General features: G+C 43.0%; 1 protein-coding gene across 7 annotated transcripts in view; it reads right to left on the reverse strand.

The window, feature by feature from the left end:
- Positions 1–12,739: 12,739 nt before the first annotated feature.
- Positions 12,740–19,045, reverse strand: part of LOC121293749 (rho GTPase-activating protein 44) — a 366,274-nt gene continuing 359,968 nt past the window's right edge. For 4 of the 7 annotated variants that reach the window (XM_041217014.1, XM_041217016.1, XM_041217018.1 and 1 more), the window contains one exon: positions 12,740–14,500. In XM_041217014.1, coding sequence (XP_041072948.1) covers positions 14,349–14,500 — 152 coding nt within the window. In that variant the 3' untranslated portion in view covers positions 12,740–14,348. The remainder of the gene's footprint in view (positions 14,501–19,045) is intronic. The other 3 variants (XR_005946595.1, XR_005946594.1, XM_041217019.1) reach the window with 2 other exon arrangements.

Here is a 19,045-nt window from a genome sequence, read left to right on the forward strand (position 1 = left end):
CACATTAATCTGCTTTATACTGTGGTGTTGTAGTGGTATTGTTGCTGAATTGTAATACAAAGACCCAGATAATCTCTGGGGACTCGGGTTCAGTAAAAATCTGGAACTAAAAGTCATGACTATGAAACCATTGTCGATTGTCATAAAACACATCTGGGTCACTAATGTCCTTTAGGGAAGGAAATCTGCCGTCCTTACCTGGTCTGGTCTACATGTGACTCCAGACCCACAGCAATGTGGTTGACTCTGAAATGGCCTAGCCAGACACTCAGCTGTAACAAACTGCTACAAAGTCACAAAATAGAAATGAAACCAGACAAACCACCCAGCATCGACCTAGACACCAGAAATGACAACAGCAAACTCAGCCCTGTCAACGCTGCAAAGTCCTCCTTACTAACATCTGGGGGCTAGTGCCAAAATTGGGAGAGCTGTCTCACAAACTAGTTAAGCAACAGCCTGACATAGTCATCCTCACGGAATCATACCGTAAAGGTAATGTCCCAGACACCACCATCACCATCCCTGGGTATGTCCTGTCCCACTTGCAGGACAGACCCAGCAGACGTGGGGGCACAGTGGTTATACAGTCGGGAGGGAGTTGCCCTAGGAGTCTTCAACATCGACTCTGGACCCCATGAAGTCTCATGGCATCAGATCAAACATGGGCAAGGAAACCTCCTGCTGATTACCATGTACCGCCCTCCCTCAGCTGATGAATCAGTGCTCCTCCATGTTGAACACCACTTGGAGGAAGCACTGAGGGTGACAAGGGTGCAGAATGTACTCTGGGTAGGAGTCTTCAAAGTCCATCACTAAGAGTGGCTCAGTAGCACCACTATTGACCGAGCTGGCTGAGTCCTAAAGGACATAGCTGCTAGACTGGGTCTGCGGCAGGTGGTGAGAGAACAAACAAGAGGGAAAAACATACTTGACCCCATCCTCACCAACCTGCCTGGCACAGATGCATCTGTTCATGACAGTATCGGTAGGAATGACCACCACAGCCATTGTGGAGATGAAGTCCTGCCCTCACATTAAGGATATCGAACATCGTGTTGTGTGGCACTAACACCGTGCTAAATGGGATAGATTTCAAACAGATCTAACAACTCAAGACTGGGCATCCATGAGGTGCTGTGGGCCGTCAGCAGCAGCAGAATTGTACTCAAACACAATCTGTAACCTCATGGTCCAGCATATCCCCCACTCTACCATTACCATCAAGCCAGGGGATCAACCCTGGTTTAATGAAGAGTGCAGGAGGGCATGTCAGGAGCAGCACCAGGCATACCTAAAAATGAGGGGTCAACCTAGTGAAGCTATAACACAGGACTATTTGCATGCCAAACAGCATAAGCAGCAAGTGATAGACAGAGCTAAGCGATCCCACAACCAATGGATCAGATCTAAGCCCTGCAGTCCTGCCACATCCAGTCGTGAATGGTGGTGGATAATTAAACAACTCACTGGAGGAGGAGACTCCATAAGTATCCCCATCCTCAATGATGGAGGAGCCCAGCACATCAGTGCAAAAGATAAGGCTGAAGCATTTGCTACAATCTTCAGCCAGAAGTGTCAAATGGATGATCCATTTCGGCCTTCTCCAGAGTTTCCCAGCATCACAGATACGTCTTCAGCCAATTCAATTCACTCCACGTGATATCAAGAAACGGCTGAAGGCACTGGATACTGCAAAGGCTATGGGCCCTGACAATATTCCAGCAATAGCACTGAAGACTTGTGCTCCAGAACTTGCCATGCCCCTAGCCAAGCTGTTCCAGTACAGCTACAACACTGGCACCTACCCGGCGGAAAATTGCCCAGGTATGTCCTGTACACAAAGCAGGACAAATTCAACCCGGCCAATTACCACCTATCAGTCTACTCTTGATCATCAGTAAAGTAATGGGAGGTGTCATCAACAGTGCTATCAAGCGGCACTTGTTTAGCAATAACCTGTTCACTGATGCCCAGTTTGGGTTCCGCCAGGGCCACTCAGCTCCTGACCTCATTACAGCCTTGGTTCAAACATGGACAAAAGAGCCCAACTCCCGAGGTGAGGTGAGAGTGACTTCAAAGCAGCATTTAACCGAGTGTGGCATCAAGGAGCCCTAGCAAAACTGGAGTCAATGGGAATCCGGGGGAAAACACTCTGCTGGTTGGAATGGTAATGCCATTGAACATCAATGGGCAATGGTTGGATTCTCTCTTGTTGGAGATGGTCATTGCCTGACACTTGTGAGGTGCGAATGTTACTTGCCACTTGTCAGCCCAAGCCTGGATATTGTCCAGGTCTTGCTGCATTTGGACATGGACTGCTTCAGTATCTGAGGAATCGCGAATGGTGCTGAACATTGTGCAATTATCAGTGAACATCCCAGTTCTGACCTTATGATGGAAGGAAGGTCATTGATGAAGCAGCTGAAGATGGTTGGAGTCATACTTAGCATAAAGGAAGATAGTTGTGGTTGTTGGGAGGTCAGTCATCTCAGCTCCAGGACATCACTGCAGAGTTCCTCAGGGTAGTGTCCTTGGCCCAACCATCTTCAGCTGCTTCATCAATGACCTTCCTTCCATCATAAGGTCAGAACTGGGATGTTCACTGATGATTGCATGATATTCAGCACCATTTGCGATTCCTCAGATACTGAAGCAGTCCATGTCCAAATGCAGCAAGACCTGGACAATATCCAGGCTTGGGCTGACAAGTGGCAAGTAACATTCGCACCTCACAAGTGTCAGGCAATGGTCATCTCCAACAAGACAGAACCCAACCATTGCCCGTTGATGTTCAATGGCATTACCATCACTGAATCCCCCACTATCAACATCCTGGGGGTTACCATTGACAAGATACTGAACCAGATTAGCCTCACAAATACTGTGGCTATAAAAAAATCAGGTCAGAGGCTGGGAATCGTGAGACAGGTAACCCACCTCACGACTCCCCAAAGCCATCATCTACAAGGCACAAGTCAGGAATGTGATGGAATACTCTCCACTTGCCTGGATGAGTGCAGCTCCCACAACACTCAAGAAGCTTGACAACATCCAGGACAAAGCAGCCCACTTGATTGGCAGCCCATCCACAAACATTCACTCCCTCCACCACCGATGCACAGTGGCAGCAGTGTGTACCATCTACAAGATGCACTGCAGGAATTCACCAAGGCTTCTTTGACAGCACCTTCCAAACCCACAACCACAATCATCTAGAAGGACAAGGTAGCAGATAGTTAGGAACACCCCCACCTGGAGGTTCCCCTCCAAGTCACTCACCATCCTGACTTGGAAATATATCGCCGTTCCTTCACTGTCACTGGGTCAAAATCCTGGAACCCTTCCTAACAGCATTCTGGGTGTACCTAACCACACCGACTGCAGCGGTTCAAGAGGGCAGCTCACCACTACCTTCTCAAGGGCAATTGGGGATGGGCAATAAATGCTGGCCCAGCCAGCGAAGCCCACATCCCGTGAATGAATATAAAAAAAAGGGTGGCAGCACAGTGGTATACAGTTGGGAGGGAGTTGCCCTGGGAGTCCTCAACATTGAATGTGGACCCCATGAAGTCTCATAGCATCAGGTCAAACATGGGCAAGGAAACCTCCTGCTGATTATCACGTCCCACCCTCCCTCAGCTGATGAATCAGTGCTCCTCCATGTTGAACATCACTTGCAGGAAGCACTGAGGGTGGCAAGGGTGCAGAATGTACTCTGGGTGGGGGACTTCAATGTCCATCACCAAGAATGGCACGACAGCACCATTACTGACTGAGCTGGCTGAGTCCTAAAGGACATAGCTGCTAGACTGGGTCTGCGGCAGGTGGTGAGGGAACCAACAAGAGAGAAAAACATACTTGACCTCACCCTCATCCTCACCAACCTGCCTGGCACAGATGTATCTGTCCATGACAATATGGTGTAAGTGACCACTGCACAGTCATTGTGGAGACCAAGTCTTGCCTTCACATTGAGGACACCCTCCATCGTGTTGTGTGGTACTATCACCATCCTAAGTGGGTTAGATTTTGAACAGATCTAGCAACTCAAGACTGGGGATCCATGAGGCACTGTGGGCCATCAGCAGCAGCAGAATTGTACTGAACCACAATCTGTAACCTCATAGCCCGGTATATCCCCCAATCTACCATTACCACCAAGCTAGGGGATCAACCCTGGTTCAATGAAGAGTGCAGGAGGGCATGCCAGAAGCAGCACCAGGCATTTGTAAGAATGAAGTGCCAACCTGGTGAAGCTACAACACAGGACTACTTGCGTGCCAAACAACATAAGCAGCAATCGATGGATAGAGCTAAGCGATTCCACAACCAACGGATCAGATCTAAGCTCTGCAGTCCTGCCACACCCAGTCATGAGTGTTGGTGGACAATTAAACAACTCACTAGAAGAGGAGGCTCTACAAATATCCCCATCCTCAATGATGGGGGAGCCCAGCACATTGGTACAAAAGATAATTCTGAAGCAATGGCTACAGTCTTCAGCCAGAAATGCCATGATCATGAATGCATTATCCCAGGTGTTGAAGGGGTAAGAAATGCTGAAGATTATATAAGGTTATATAAGGGGCAGGAAGGATGAATGGAAGTAAGTCTCATGTTTTGTTGTCCATGTGTCACAGATCTTGTGATGAAATGCATTTTGAAATGGTGTTTCATCTCTTTTAAGGGTGGAGGCATGTAAAGAACATACCTTTTTATTTTTGTTGGATGGAGGATTAAAACTACAGTGGCTGCAGTTTGAAGGACATGTCTACTGGAACAGTGTGAGGGATATATACAATGTTGCTGTCCTGGAACAGAATGTGCCTTGAAAGACAGGATGGTGCTGAGGAGGAATCTGGCAGCAACCTTTCAATTAGTTCCTGACCAGGTGACCAGGTTTTGTGTGAGAGCAGTGCAGCAGAATAGCCCCTAGCTGAAAGGAAAAAGGCCTAAAAGTTCTCTCCCATGTGTGTGTAAGATTCCAGTAATTCTACAATAATAGCTTGCTAGCTTTTTCTCCTCATATCTCTATAACCTGCTCTCTTTCTGAAAACCCCTGTCAAAAGGCAAGTGACATTTAATACATCCACATGAGGATAAGCAAGGTCACAACAGTCCTCAATGGCACCCAGAAGGTGACGCGGTGACACATCTCTAAACTTGGGGCTGTTTGCTCCTTTGGTTTGGGGCCACCTCTTGCCTGGAGCAGCCCTGGGGCTGCAGGTGTTGAGAAAGCTGTGTGTAGCTGCGGTTTAAATATGGCACCCAGAGCAAGGTTCCACTGATGTCACGGTGGGGGGCGGGTGAATCTGAGGTGGCCCCAGTGGCAATACAAAATCTTCCTTGCTGATGCATATTTCATGAGGTTAGATGTGGACAATTGGCTGTCAATGTGGCGGTGAGGAGAATGCTACTGCACTTTGTCCACAAAAGGGAAACTCCCACCCCAGGTTTAGGAGCCTCTTGACTACCAAAACAAACAGAAGTTGAATTACTAGTTCTTTCAGCTGGGAAAGGAGGTGCATTTTGAAAGATTTGCACCTAATGACTTATAGCTTGTTTAAATGCTAAACATAATCTCACAATAGGACCATGTAGAAAGATCTCTCTGTGGAGAATTCAACAAATATGTGTGAAGGACAGGATGAGAGAGAACTTCTGCAAATCCAATCCCTTTCCTGTCTGTGCATAATCAGCGAATTTTTTGGAAGGAAGGTGTGTGCAGGTTTTTAACTTCTGTGTGTGTGTGTGTGTGTTTGATTTGAATTTCCAGCAGCAAGCTTTTTGTGGGTTTAAACAAAGAAATATAATTGTTTATTTAAGCACACACCGGAAAGTCGAATGCTAGGGTAACAACTCAAACAGTCACACCCTCATGCTCCAGTGCGTTATGAATTTTCGGACAATACTTTTAAAAACTTGAACAAAAACAGGTTGTTAGAATGGTCACTGCCAATCACGTGACCTTTGGCAGTACCAGCTCCGGACAGCCCTGAGATTCAAGCAAATACCTAATTATATATGGGCATTCACAGCCAACTGGGGAATTCACATAGATTTTTGTTTAAGGATGGAATGTCACAAAAGGATGACAGCATTCCAGCTGACTCACCTTTCTGATTCACCATGGACAAAAGACATGTCAAAACTCAATGTGTGTTAGACGATTGTGAAGGGGGTCCCCATGGACCTCCCATTGTTTATGATGTCCCTCATCCAAATATAAACTGGGTAAATTTCAAAGCATCAAATAACATCAACCTTATTGGGAAAAGGACTTTGGACTTGTAACAGGTCACATGGGTTAGACAGCCTGCTTTTAAAAACAGCCAGAATCAGCTCTGAAGAGAGGGATCAGCAGAAAGCCATTGAAAGAACTGCAGTCAATTAAGTAGCCAAGGTAATAAATAGCAATACCTTGAGAGTGGGAGAAGGATTCTCCCCAACCTGATCCAAATTCAGGTTTACTTGAGAAAAATACTCCTGGAACTCAACTACAAGAAGTTTTGCAGTTGACTGAGAACCCTTTGTTTACAAGAGCTTCAGTTCAACTAAAAGCATCGACCACCTAAGAAACTACAGGCCTGCCATGAAAGAGAGACTGAGACAATCATACTTTGTAATCATATTGTGCTTTTTCATCATGTACATGTAATAAATAGGGTGTGTGAGGTGAATGAGTGAGAGATTACATTTTCAAACCTCCTGGGCAAATGTGGGATAATAAATAACCTTCTTTATTTTAAAACTCACAAAAACTTGCTGCTGGAATTATTCGAATTGGGACAACCACTCTGAGTATAAAAATACACACACCTCACATGCAAAACATTTTGATCATAGGCAATGGAAAAACACAGATTGTGTCTGTGAAACACTCACAAACACACACAAGGAAAGTACAATTGGAGAGAATAGAGTATTTTTACAAATTATATAAAAAAAGGTTCGTTCATAATTCACATGGTGTCTTGTTCTGGAAGTGATATGTTGCTGGCCTGATGGAACACCTTCCTCATACTTGAAGTGCGGTTTAGGTGAGTTCAACAGTCGAAGTCATTTGCCGAAGTTGTTTGTGGGGTTTTCAAAGCGATGGTCTTTCTGTGTGCCAGGAAGTCAGTTTCTTGTAGTCCTGATACTGGGAGTCAGTTTCCTGTCTTGATGGACCTGAAGTGGAACAGGCTTGGAGATGTTATGATGCTGCAGCCTTCAGATCTTTCTCAGGCCCAGACATTGCTGCCTTTCCTGTGTCTCTCTTTCTCCGCAGACAGCATTTCTCAGTGAAAGATTCAAAGGGACAAACATGGCTGCTGACCTTTGATTCCCCACAAGTGTGGATCCTTCACCAAAAGCGGCGGTGTTCTTAGACTGATGAGCCACAGCCTGCTTCATGGTTTCTGGATTATTGTCCCGCTGATGTAAGCCAGTGGCTTACTTTCTTTCAAAGGATCCAGTCAATTCCGATGACCATCTGATGGTCTTTAGGGAAACGTATAATTAACTCCTTTTGTCTGGAATGCACCATTTGTCCTTGTGAGAAAATGAGTCAGTTCTTGGGTTAGTTCTTCGAATGCACAGATCAGGTCACCTGACCTCAGCCTGCCACCTTTGCAACACCTTGTCCACCTTAAAAGAAAAAAAACAATTCAAAAGATTCCACATTGAATAAAGTTTGTATTTTAAAAGTCCAAATATGACATAAGGGCATGACATGTTTCAGACGGAGAACTGAGCCGATGATCCATATTGGATCATCTTATTAAAGGATGTTGTGGTATTTGATTGATTTCCTACATTGGCCAGAATTTTCGGCTCAGCGAGCCAGGGCAGGGCCCACTCGCTGAGGCAGAAAGTGACACACGGTGACACCGGGTTGGCCTCCCATATTCACCACGTGTCATTTAAATTTTCAGTCTGGCAGCCACGCACCGGAGTCAGTTGCGCGCCCACCAAATTGTCAAAGACCTATTAAGGCCATTTAAAAGCTAATTAAACCAATAAACTGAGCTGCCCGACACTGTCACACGAGGGGGCATGGTCTGAAAAGTTTTCCTTTTCTTTATTTAAACTTTTAAAACTTAAATTAATCTCCCTGAGGCACAGAGGTGCCTCAGGAAGATTTCTGCGCTCTCTCACGTGCCTGTCTGAAAGAGTGCAGGCCCCAACTCAGGGAACCCTCCCCCGCTCCGGCACAGGGAGGCGCTCATTGCTTCTGGGTGCACGTCACGCTGGGTGGGCCTTAATTGGCCCGCCCACGTAAAATGGGGGTGTGTTCCTGATTGGGGGGCGCTGATCGGGAACCCACCCTACCCCTGCTCGCTCTGGCACAATCCCCCCCACAAGGTGGGGGAGAATTCTCCCCAGTGAGTGCATATATCCGTTCCGTTTATTCAGGATATAACAAGAGCTGATGCACGAAAGGAAGTCATTTCTCCCAACTTGGCTGAGTCCAGCTCCGAAGAGTGACTCAGTCATGTATTGATTTAATATTTGGATTGGTGCCTCCTCACAATGGAAAGTTCACCTAGTGGGCTCAGACCTGAACACACTGGAATGTTGAGTCTTCAATGATTTCAAGAAGTGAAGAGTTGTGGAGGTGCCGGGCAAAGAAACCCCAGAGAGTGGCTGTCCAACTTAATCCCATCCACAATGCTCTGATACTTATGGATTGAGAGTTTTCTGTTTCCCATTGGGATTCAACTGGGATGCCTGGGAATTTTTCCAGATCCCACATTTGGACTCTCCTAAGCTGCATGAATCAGGATGAGACATGAAACCTACTCTCAGGAGCTGGGAGGTCAGGCACCATCTGTCAATTAGGAAAGGGCTTAGACTGGGAATTGTGGTTAGTCCAGAGGAACATTCAAGATTTCCAGCAAGGTAGATGTGTTAATGAGTACTGCACACCGACTCTAGTGTGCTGCTTCCATCAGTACAGACGTTGATACCCAAACAGGACGTCACTATTTACAACTCAATGGAACTTAGTTGGTGGTTTCATAATTTATGTACCAACCTTTTCCCAAGTTGTTACATTCTGAGTGACCCACCCTGTCAGTACTCAGTACAGAAACATCCAGTGCTGAATAAGGTGGGCAACATTGGCTTGGATTTTGCTGCAATAATCTTAATGAAACCATTGGCGCTCACTGTTATTACAGGAAAAATCTGCATTGGTATCTGTACACGTGCAGGTCTATATGGAAACCCTAGAAGTTGCTCTTAGAGATACCCATAGGGGGCGGTGTTGTACTCCTCACTGTTAGACCTGGCACTGAAATCACTGTCATGATGTGGACATAGGGCAATTACCCAACAGTCACCCACTAAAAATGCTAGGTTTATGCATTCAGGTGTAAATGTGTTTTTAACAGCATAGCAAGTGATAATAACAACATCTCTGGGCCTGAAAAAGATAATTTTACAAATATGGAACCTCATTCCCTCAGAGAAAAAAATGATCTTGCAGATTTTAAAGCAATAGTTTTTGTTTTTTCTGTTTTATCTATCTCTTTGCAACTGTAAGTCCCGATCTTTATTTTACTCCCTGTAAAATGATTTAAATGTAATTTATATTTCTCACTGTTTACTTCCTGCTTTGACCCCTGCATGGTTCAGTGAGGATTCTTCAATCTGACTGGTTGAAGCATCTTCTTGCTGGAGTCAATGTTACATTCAGACGGTTGCTATGTAGCCATTCATGCCTCATCTGGACATAATCATTATTCCTTTACCATACCCATTACCATATCCATCTTACCATATCCTATTATCCATATTACCATATCCTTTACCATACCCATTACCATTCTCTTTGGCTGCTGCATCATGAAATCTTTTTGTGAATCTCCCCTGCCCAACCCAATGACAAAACTTCCCTTTTGTTCTTTCTGCCCCCTCCCCAACTTATGCTGGCTTAACAATGCTTACATTTCTATCTTCCTTCTGTTCTTATGAAAGGTGACCTCGACCAAAAACCATTAACTCTGTCTCTCTTTCTCTCTCCACAGATGCTGCCAGACCTGCTGAGTTTTTCCAGCATTTCCCGTTTTTATTTCAGATTTCCAGCATCCGCGGTATTTTGCTATAGTGTTACCACTGAGAGTTTTGTGCTAGCATAAAAATAAGATTTGAGGAAACGCAACAATTTACAGAAGTAATTTAAAGTACACAAACATGTTGAAGAGCTGATTGTTTACTGCCATTTAAACTAATTGACCATATCATTAAATTAATGAGCTACTGTTGTCAGAATTTCAAACTGCATCTTCAGAACAAACAAGCTTGGCCTAAATAGCCAAGTGGTTATGGTACTGGGTTTGTAACCCCAAGCTCAAGAGTTCAGAACAAACAACATCACCATCTGCTGGTTAGTTTGGTTATAGCAAGTCAAATCTGTAGTTCCTAAAGACTTAATAGCATAACCAAACCAGAATTTTCCTTCCTTTAAAAAGGGATCTGAACCAAAGATTGCTAAACATGAGAAAATGGGCTGGATTTTGCTGAGGACTTTAGTTCTCATCCTAATGGCCGCCTCTGCATTCAACGCCCTTAGGCCTCTCGATGTTTCAGGTCTAGTCAGAGCAGGTCCAGGTAAGCCCTGAGTCTCAGCAGCCACCATTGGGAGAGGTGGATGCTATTGAGGCTGGTCGGGGGCCATGAGCGCGTCTCAGCATGGAAGTGCCCTTGCACGGGCTGCACTGCTGTACAGAAATGAGCAAAGCCTAGGTCCGCAGGTCCATTAGGGTAATCGGCCAATCTGATTCCCGGCCTACCCCTGGTGGGAGTGGGTCAGATAGCCTTCCCGACGCGCATCCTCCTGTGCTTCCAGCCTCCAAGCCTGGCATCACTGGGCTGGGGAAATTCAGCCCATCAGCTGATATCACAGTGGAAATATTTCAGCATTTTGTCCAAGTCTGCAGAAGTAGGCCAACACTCCACTGTAGAAATATGAATAGTGAACAAATTGCTACTGTTTGCAGTGTTACTACATTCTGCGCAGGTTGTTAAATAAACACTCCACAGGCATTGTCCAGTTCAAGATACTGCTACAATTTCCTTCTCTAGCTGAAGCAGTAGCACTGAAGCACATGTCCATTTAAATCTCAGTTAACTGGCCAAACAATTTTATTTTTCAAATCTCACCAGCATATCTTCATTTGCCCAGAATAGTTGATGCTTTATATTTATTAAACATCTTTATTAATTTGTAAATTATTCATGCTTTGGGCATCTCCACAAAATAACTGTACATTTACAATACAAATTGTAAAGTGTCATTGCAGAACCACCCCAACAGATTGAAAGTGTCAGAATTCAACTCCTCTTAGAATTGTAGAATCTCAGGGCTAATGGTCATTTGTGGCCCAAATCCCTTTGACGGGGTCCTTGGTGGACACACTGATCCACGTGCCTCCTCATATCCTGCTCAGTTTCTGGATGTTGGGGTGCAGCCAGGGCTCTTGATCTTCAATGAAAGGAAGTGATGATGCTAAGGCTGCACCAGCTCTCCTGGCTTCCATACAGGATGTGAAAGGTCTGTGTCATACCCAGTTTTTTGTTCCATGGTTTTAAAATAAACCTATTCCCGTGGGAAGTGCCTGACCTCCAGTTTGTAATTGCCTACAGGGGACAGGTTGAAGTGAAGAGGTCAGTTATGTAGGAAATTGCACACTCAGCCATGGTGCCTCGCTGAGAAAGGTCCATAAACCAAACTTTGACCCAAAACAAAAAGTTCATCCATAAAATTAATCTAAAGTAAGAACTGAAATTTTTAGTGTATCAAAAAGGGCTTAGAAATGCTACCGCAACGCTCAAAGTGTTGGAACTATCAGGTTTGGGGAGCTGCTGATGTGTGATAAGTGAAGGGTGTGCAAGCAGCATTGTTTTCATTGCAAACCTCAAATAGGATGTGTGGAGGCAGAATTGTACTTCTCCTCTTCATTAGAGACTGGTATCAAATCTAGCGCTTGACTCACAGATAGTGAGGGACAGGCAATAAATGCTGGTTTAACTAGCAATGCCCACATGCTGTGAGAGAATGAAAAATAAATCAGATGAGACTGGCCTAATTGAAGAGTTATCTCAGGGCCAGTAAGTCAGCAGCTTTCATTATTCCTTTTCTAGAGGTCAAGGACTAAAACTACCTCAGATCTCAGAAATATCACCAATTCATTAAGAGGAAAGATTTGTCAACATACAATGAAAGAGAATGGGCCAGAGACTGCCAAACAGCCATCAACCTGAAAAATCTGGACAATATTCTGCATTATCCTGTGATTTGAAGTTTCTATGAGGGCATGGCTTGAATCTAATTCCATCATAATGCACATAGCAACACGACAGCTCCCTCTGCCTCCACCGTGTGGCAGAAGCATTGTTCTCTATCGGACACCCATCAATTTTCAGACCTACGAACATAAGAGCATAAGAACTAGGAGCAGGAGTAGGCAATTCAGCCCCTTGAGCCTGCCCCACCATTCATTACGATCATGACTGACTTCATTTTGGCCTCAACTCCAATTTCCTGCCCTCTCCCCATAACCTTTCAACTCGTTACTAATTAAAAATCTGTCTATGAAAGGGTTTGCACTTACGGTATTAACCTTCGTAAAACCCTCAGGTCCCACAGGGGATGATGGTCTTTGCATTTTACATTCATTTAGAAAAAACTGTATCTATTGTCATCCATAACACAGAGCCACACACGAACATAACAAATGGAATGTTCATATTTTGTCAAAATGTGTACATTTTATTTTTTTTGCTGATATGAAATTGTAACATTTTTCTAGGACACACCAAGTCTGCTCTACATTTTGTAATATTTCATCTTTTTTATTTTCAGTTCGGTTTTTCTCCAGGTTTTAGATGTGAGACCACACATGAGGGAATCAGTACTATTTATTCTCAGACATAGCCACTAAACCCTCTAATTTCAAGGAGTGTTTATTTTAAAGCACTATAATTATATATATATTTCAAGTGAAACATAATGCATGAAACAAGTGTTTATATAACAGATATATTATGTTCTCTCATAACTCTGCAACTCTATGGTCATTTAAAATAGGTCACTGCACTGAGCAATGTTTTAGGTCCTGTACATTACAAAGGCAATAGCCACATAACCAGTCACCAGTCTAGCCCCTTTCCCTTAAATACACAGTATATTTTAATACAACATTTACATAGACATTAATTGAATTCTATTCATACAAGGTTTTCTGGCATGATAACAAGTTTCACAGCCACAACAATCCATTGTAATAGTCACCATCCACATACAGATTTTTTTTTTTGAAGTACAATACTGACGACTTTTCTTCCCTTTTTCTGGCTAAACTTTCAGGATGATTGGCAAGTGCCAGGCTCTTGTGTATTATACAAATTTAAACTATCTCACTGTATTTAGCACATTTCTCCTTTGAACTGTATAAACAGACAAATACTTGGATGTGTACAATGGGACACAGAATTATACTTTCTATGGTAATTTATATTACATTGGGAATATAGTCTTGTTTTCATTTCGTGTGAACAGCTACTTTTAGAAATGGATTTTGTTTGCGATTCTGTAAAACTCTAGAGGGTCAAAATCTTTGACTGGCTGTTGCCATTTGGTACGCACTAGAACAGTTCATTCCCTCACCAACAGTGCTTATCGACTTAATCCTGAGTTTACCTTCTCCATCTGTCGGACATTGAAGATGTCTTTTGATAATTTTGGACTGTAGATGCATCGACTTTTTCAGCCCATCTTTCTGCCCACTCTAAGGGTTTGTTCATTCCAGTGTATATAAACGAAAGGGCCTTTCCTTTGTAGATGGGAAGATTTTTAAATACAAGATTCTGACCTCCTAGTTGTGGAAACCCATTCTCGCTGGAGAATCATAAGTTTCGCCATATACAGAAACTCAAACTACCGTCCCACAATGACAGTCTCCTTGTACAGAAAATACATAAACGCTTAGTTCCATGTGGGTGTGAAAGTATCATTGTATGATATGCCATTATTATTAGGTATCTATCATATATTATGAAAATATATAAATCAAATTAAATAGCAGGTTCAAAGGCCAAGTTCTTTATTGAAAAAATCATTTCAGTAAGGCTAAATAAAAAGTAAAAAAAATAAAAATTGATCACAGACAACAGAACAGTGTTTTAAAGGGCTGACCAACCACTCAAACCAAAGCAACATTTTCATCTTATAGAATTTCATTCCCATCATTAATGGAAGTAACTTTTCTTGTAGTTATGTGGAGAGGTGCTCACTGATCTACCATCCTGTAGATGTAATATATGTACAGCTTGAGCCACACAAATGGAGTGTTCTTACGTCATAGGACAGTACTTTCTGACTCCTCATCAGAATCTGCTCTTATTCTAGAGTCTGCCACAAAGTTTGTGCAAATTTCGTCTGAAGATTCAGTGTAGAGTGCATCATGAAGCTCTACTGACTGTACAAAAGAGGGATCTGGATTGTCAATATCTGCAAGCAGCGAAAACAAATGATTCATTAGCAATGATACAATTTAATCATCATAGCACACTCATATATACTTTAAAAAAGTGTCATTCCATCAAACATCCTTGTTAGTGCCATTAGCTTGTGACAGATAATAGGGATGTCACAATATGATTATCTGACAAGATCAGAACTGATTCTTGGTTCTTTTAATATTTTGTCCCTGGCTCTAGCTCCTGCCAATTCTGTCCCTTGCTGCTTCAAGGCTGAGAATATTTCATGTCGATAAATGTCATTTTGTTCTTCTATGTATGTCAGTTTACTGTGCAATATCCCAGCCATGTACAGTTCTATTGTGTGTACAGCCTCTGGACCATTAAGGGAGATGGGCTTAAGTTATTTTGTGAACTACGCAATGAACTGAAGTAGAAACCAGGTACAATTAAATCACGCTAGACCACTGCAGATTGACCATCACTGTTTTGTTTTACGTTCTCATTGAAATCTGTTAATTAGACCTTTTAACAAACTTAGTAAAATGTAGAATCTCTTGCTATATTTTTCACTAGAGTTCTTTAAATAGTTTTCTAAAATCCTGGATACATAGTGTCATGAAATCTTACAACACAGGAGGAGGATATTCAGCCCTTTGCACCTGCGTTGACACTTTGAAAAAGCTATCCAACTAATCCCACTGCCTTGTTCTTATCCCATGACCCTGCAAAAATGTTCCCCTTTCTAGTAATTGTCTTTTGAATGTAATTATTTAATCTGCTTCCACCACCTTTTCCAGTAGTGCAATCCAGGTCATAATAACCCACTGTGTAAAAATATTTCTCTGCATCTTACCTCCAGCTCTTTTACCAATTTCCTTAAATCCGCGTCATCTGGTTACCAACCTCCATGCCAGTTTATCCTTACTGACTCTAACAAAACCCTTCATGATTTTGAACATCTCTATCAAATCTCCCCTTACTGTCGTCTACTAAGGTGAACAACCTGTTTCTCCAGTCTCTCTATGTAACTGAAGACCCCTCCCCATCTTTGGTTCCATTCTAGTAAAGCTCCTCTGGACCTCTTCCAAGGCCTTGACATCCTTCTGAAAGTGTAATGCTCAGAATATGATACAATACTCCAGCTTAGGGCTAATCAGCGATTTATAAAGGTTTAGTCCAATTTCCTTGCTTTTGCACTCTGTTCTCCCCTGTTTGTAAATCCATGGATCTGAAGTCTTTATTAAACAGCTGAAATAAACATCGAGAACTGGAAATTGTCTGGCAGATTAATCAATAGGTTGAAAGAAAATAACAGGTTAATATTCCAGGTTGTTTTTTACCTAGGAGTGAGGAATTCTGATGCAGTGTCACACCTGAAATGTCAACCTTTCTCTTCTAGATGCTGATCAAACTATTGTGCACCTTTGGCATCTCCTGTTTGCATTTCAGATCTGCAGCCTTCACGTGTTTTCTGGTCTGCTTACTCCCATTTTTGTTCTTCTACATAAGCAACAGCCCACACTTCATCATGTGACTTCCTTCCTGCCTCGAGATCTCATCCTGCAAATGGAGAAAGTGGCTGGACAACATCCCACTTTCCTCTTCTCGGCACTTATTGATTTGCTGTCTATTTCTAGATTCATTTTAGTGCTCTCAATTCTTGCACTCAAACACACACAACAAAAATCACAAACGCTCCTATCAGCAACAAACTAAAATAAAAGCTAAATTTGTAACATAATTGGATTTAAAAAGGCCTAGGGTGTTGTAACAATTATGGTTTTATTTAGTGTGTAATGTACCTTTAAGAGTAATACTTGTCAGGAGAGATCACATGATCTGTAGTAACCAATAGGACAGTAGCACGGGCTACCTCAGCAGTCAATGTAGAGATAGAGTTGGAGTTGAAAGCACAAGTGAAGTTGCTGCTGAGTACGTTGTAAATAAACTTATTGGGCAGAATTTTGCCCTTGGTGGGGGTGTTCGGCGGGTGGGGGTGGGGGGTCTGGAAGCCGACCGTTGCCCGCGATCGGCACCGTGCCGCGATTTTATGTGGGCAGGACAATTAAGGCCCGCCCCCAGTGTGGAACATGAGTGGCAGCGCTGAGCAGGCGGGGGGAGGAGGGTGAATGGGCCTAGCATGTGTGAGTGAAAGAGCGTTTCAATCTCCCTGAGGCACGGAGCTGTTTAAAAAAAATTAATAAAAATGTCATAGAACATGTTCCCTCATGTGACTATGTCACATGAATAGGGACATGTTTTTAATTCAAGTGTTAAATTTTTATTTTATTTTTATTTGCTTCAGGAAACCTCATCCCGCCCGTGGAAGAGATTTTCTAAAAAATGCAAAAGGCTTCTTGGCCTATTCGCCTGCCCATTAACTGTTAGGTTGAACAGGCAGTGAAAAATTCAGGACAATTACTTACTTAATGGCCTTTTAATTGTTGGCGGGCGTGTATCTGGCCCTGGCGCACGCCCACCGACCTATCACGAGGGTGCGCGTTGGCGTTGGCACACTTGACAGATGTCAACGCACTTTATTTCACGCTCAGGCATGTCAAGTGAGCACCTGCATGCCGAGCGTAATTCTCTAACCCGTGTTTCCAGATCAACTCTATCATTTATAGTACTCCCGGCCACCCTACAACAAACTGGCGATGTAGATAAAATAGGATTGAACATGAGAAATAAGGTTAAAAAAAAATTGGCACTGTACCTCACACAGGTACAAGTAACAAGCTCTGTTAGGATTGAAGAAGTTACCCCTCTCAAAATGCCAGAGAGTTGGGAGAATTGATCCTTTTGAACCAGCCACAGAAGTGTAAACTGTGCCAGACCACCCTCCCTCAAACGGACTGGCCGAAAGGGCAGTTCAAACGTTCAAGGCAGATATGCAAAAGCTAACTGGTGATTCCTTAGCAACCAAGCCAGCACACTTTCTTTTCCATTACAGGACCTCCCCTCACACAACAACAGGTGTCACACCTGCGGAGTTATTGTTGAAACGCCGTCTCAGGACGAGATTGAGCTTAATAATGCCAGATTTAGAGGGGAAGGTGGAAAGGAGTCAGGGAAGCCAGAAAACTAGACACAATTGGTATAGTCACAAATTGCGGGGAAGGACCAAAATGGTTATTGGGGGAAATAAGTACAGTGACTGGACCTCAATCTTACCACATGGATGCCGGATCATTCAGAAACATGTGGACCATTTAAGGAAGAGAGAGACAAATCACCAAGATTTGGTTCCACCAGTGATCATGACTGGGTTTGTGTTTCCTGTTGAGGATACTCAACCCAGGATGGACATGTCTGATGTTCCTGTAAGAGTTGAGGATACAGAACTGCAAGTGCCCATCGAAGCATCTGATTTTCAGGCAACTCCAGAAAAGAATGTTCCTGACAAAGAATCTGAAATTGTGGTGCTGCAACATTCCACATGTACCAGGAAACCACCTGGAAGACTGAACTTGTAAATTCCTTACCCAAGTAAATATTATAAATATTATCTTGTCTTGTCTTGAAAAATATGTACTTGTAAATATAATATGTATAGCTGAGTTAAAGGGGGAGAAATGCTGTAATTATGGTTTTATTTAGTGTGTAATATATCTTTAAGAATAACACTTGTTAGATGTCAAATGACCTTTAGTAAGTAATAGGAAAGTAGCGCAGGCTACTTCAGCAGTCAGTGTAGAGATACAGTTGGAGTTGAAAGCACACGTGTAGTTGCTGCTGGGTATGTTGTAAATAAACTTAATGTTTCCACCCAAGAAGTGTCTGCAGATCAACTCCATCACTAATAGTACAACTTGGCCATCCTACATCAAGTGTAATCTGTACTTTGCACATTAATGTATAACCTCCTCGCTAAATCACTGCTGTCATCATTGGCGCCATCTTCAATTTGTGAACTATTTGCTGTCTCTGTGTCTTTAATGTGTAATGAGACTGCACAGCAAAGAACAGTGAAACGAAGAAGAAAATATACATCCAGAGTGTCGTGGTGCTTCGTAAAATGATAATGCATGTGTTGTACAGTATGGAATACATAACTTTGTAGTTAATAGAAGTCTGATATGATGTATTTATTAAATTTTAGTTATTTCAACATTGATTGTGCTTGTGCCAAACTTGAAGTTTATTTTTAAAGTGTGTCTGTGTAAGTGTAACTGGTGATACCATTAAACTGGCACCAAGACCCTATCAAATCTCAATGGAAGCACAGTCAGTCTCCAATGCCAATGAAAGCCAAGGTTCGTTCCCACTTCTGCACTCGGGAGCTTGCTTCTGGTCACTCACTTCCTTTCATACCCGGTGAGCATACAAACAGAAAACTCTAACCACAGTATCTAATTCTATCCTTAAACAAACCCAAAACGTTTAGTCAGAAATTTCCTTTTTTTATAACCAAGTTTGCGTTAAGATAATAAAACACTTTAATTTCTTCTCTTGTGTTTTGATTCAAATAGAATCATATGAAAGGTTTACATTTCTCTGTGGGGAGGATGTAAATTCTGCTAACCTTGAAATCCTGTGCGCTGGTTCAGAATATGGGAAATGCACAACGTCA

Source organism: Carcharodon carcharias, chromosome 22 (genome assembly GCF_017639515.1).
Source record: "Carcharodon carcharias isolate sCarCar2 chromosome 22, sCarCar2.pri, whole genome shotgun sequence".
NCBI lineage: Eukaryota > Metazoa > Chordata > Chondrichthyes > Lamniformes > Lamnidae > Carcharodon > Carcharodon carcharias.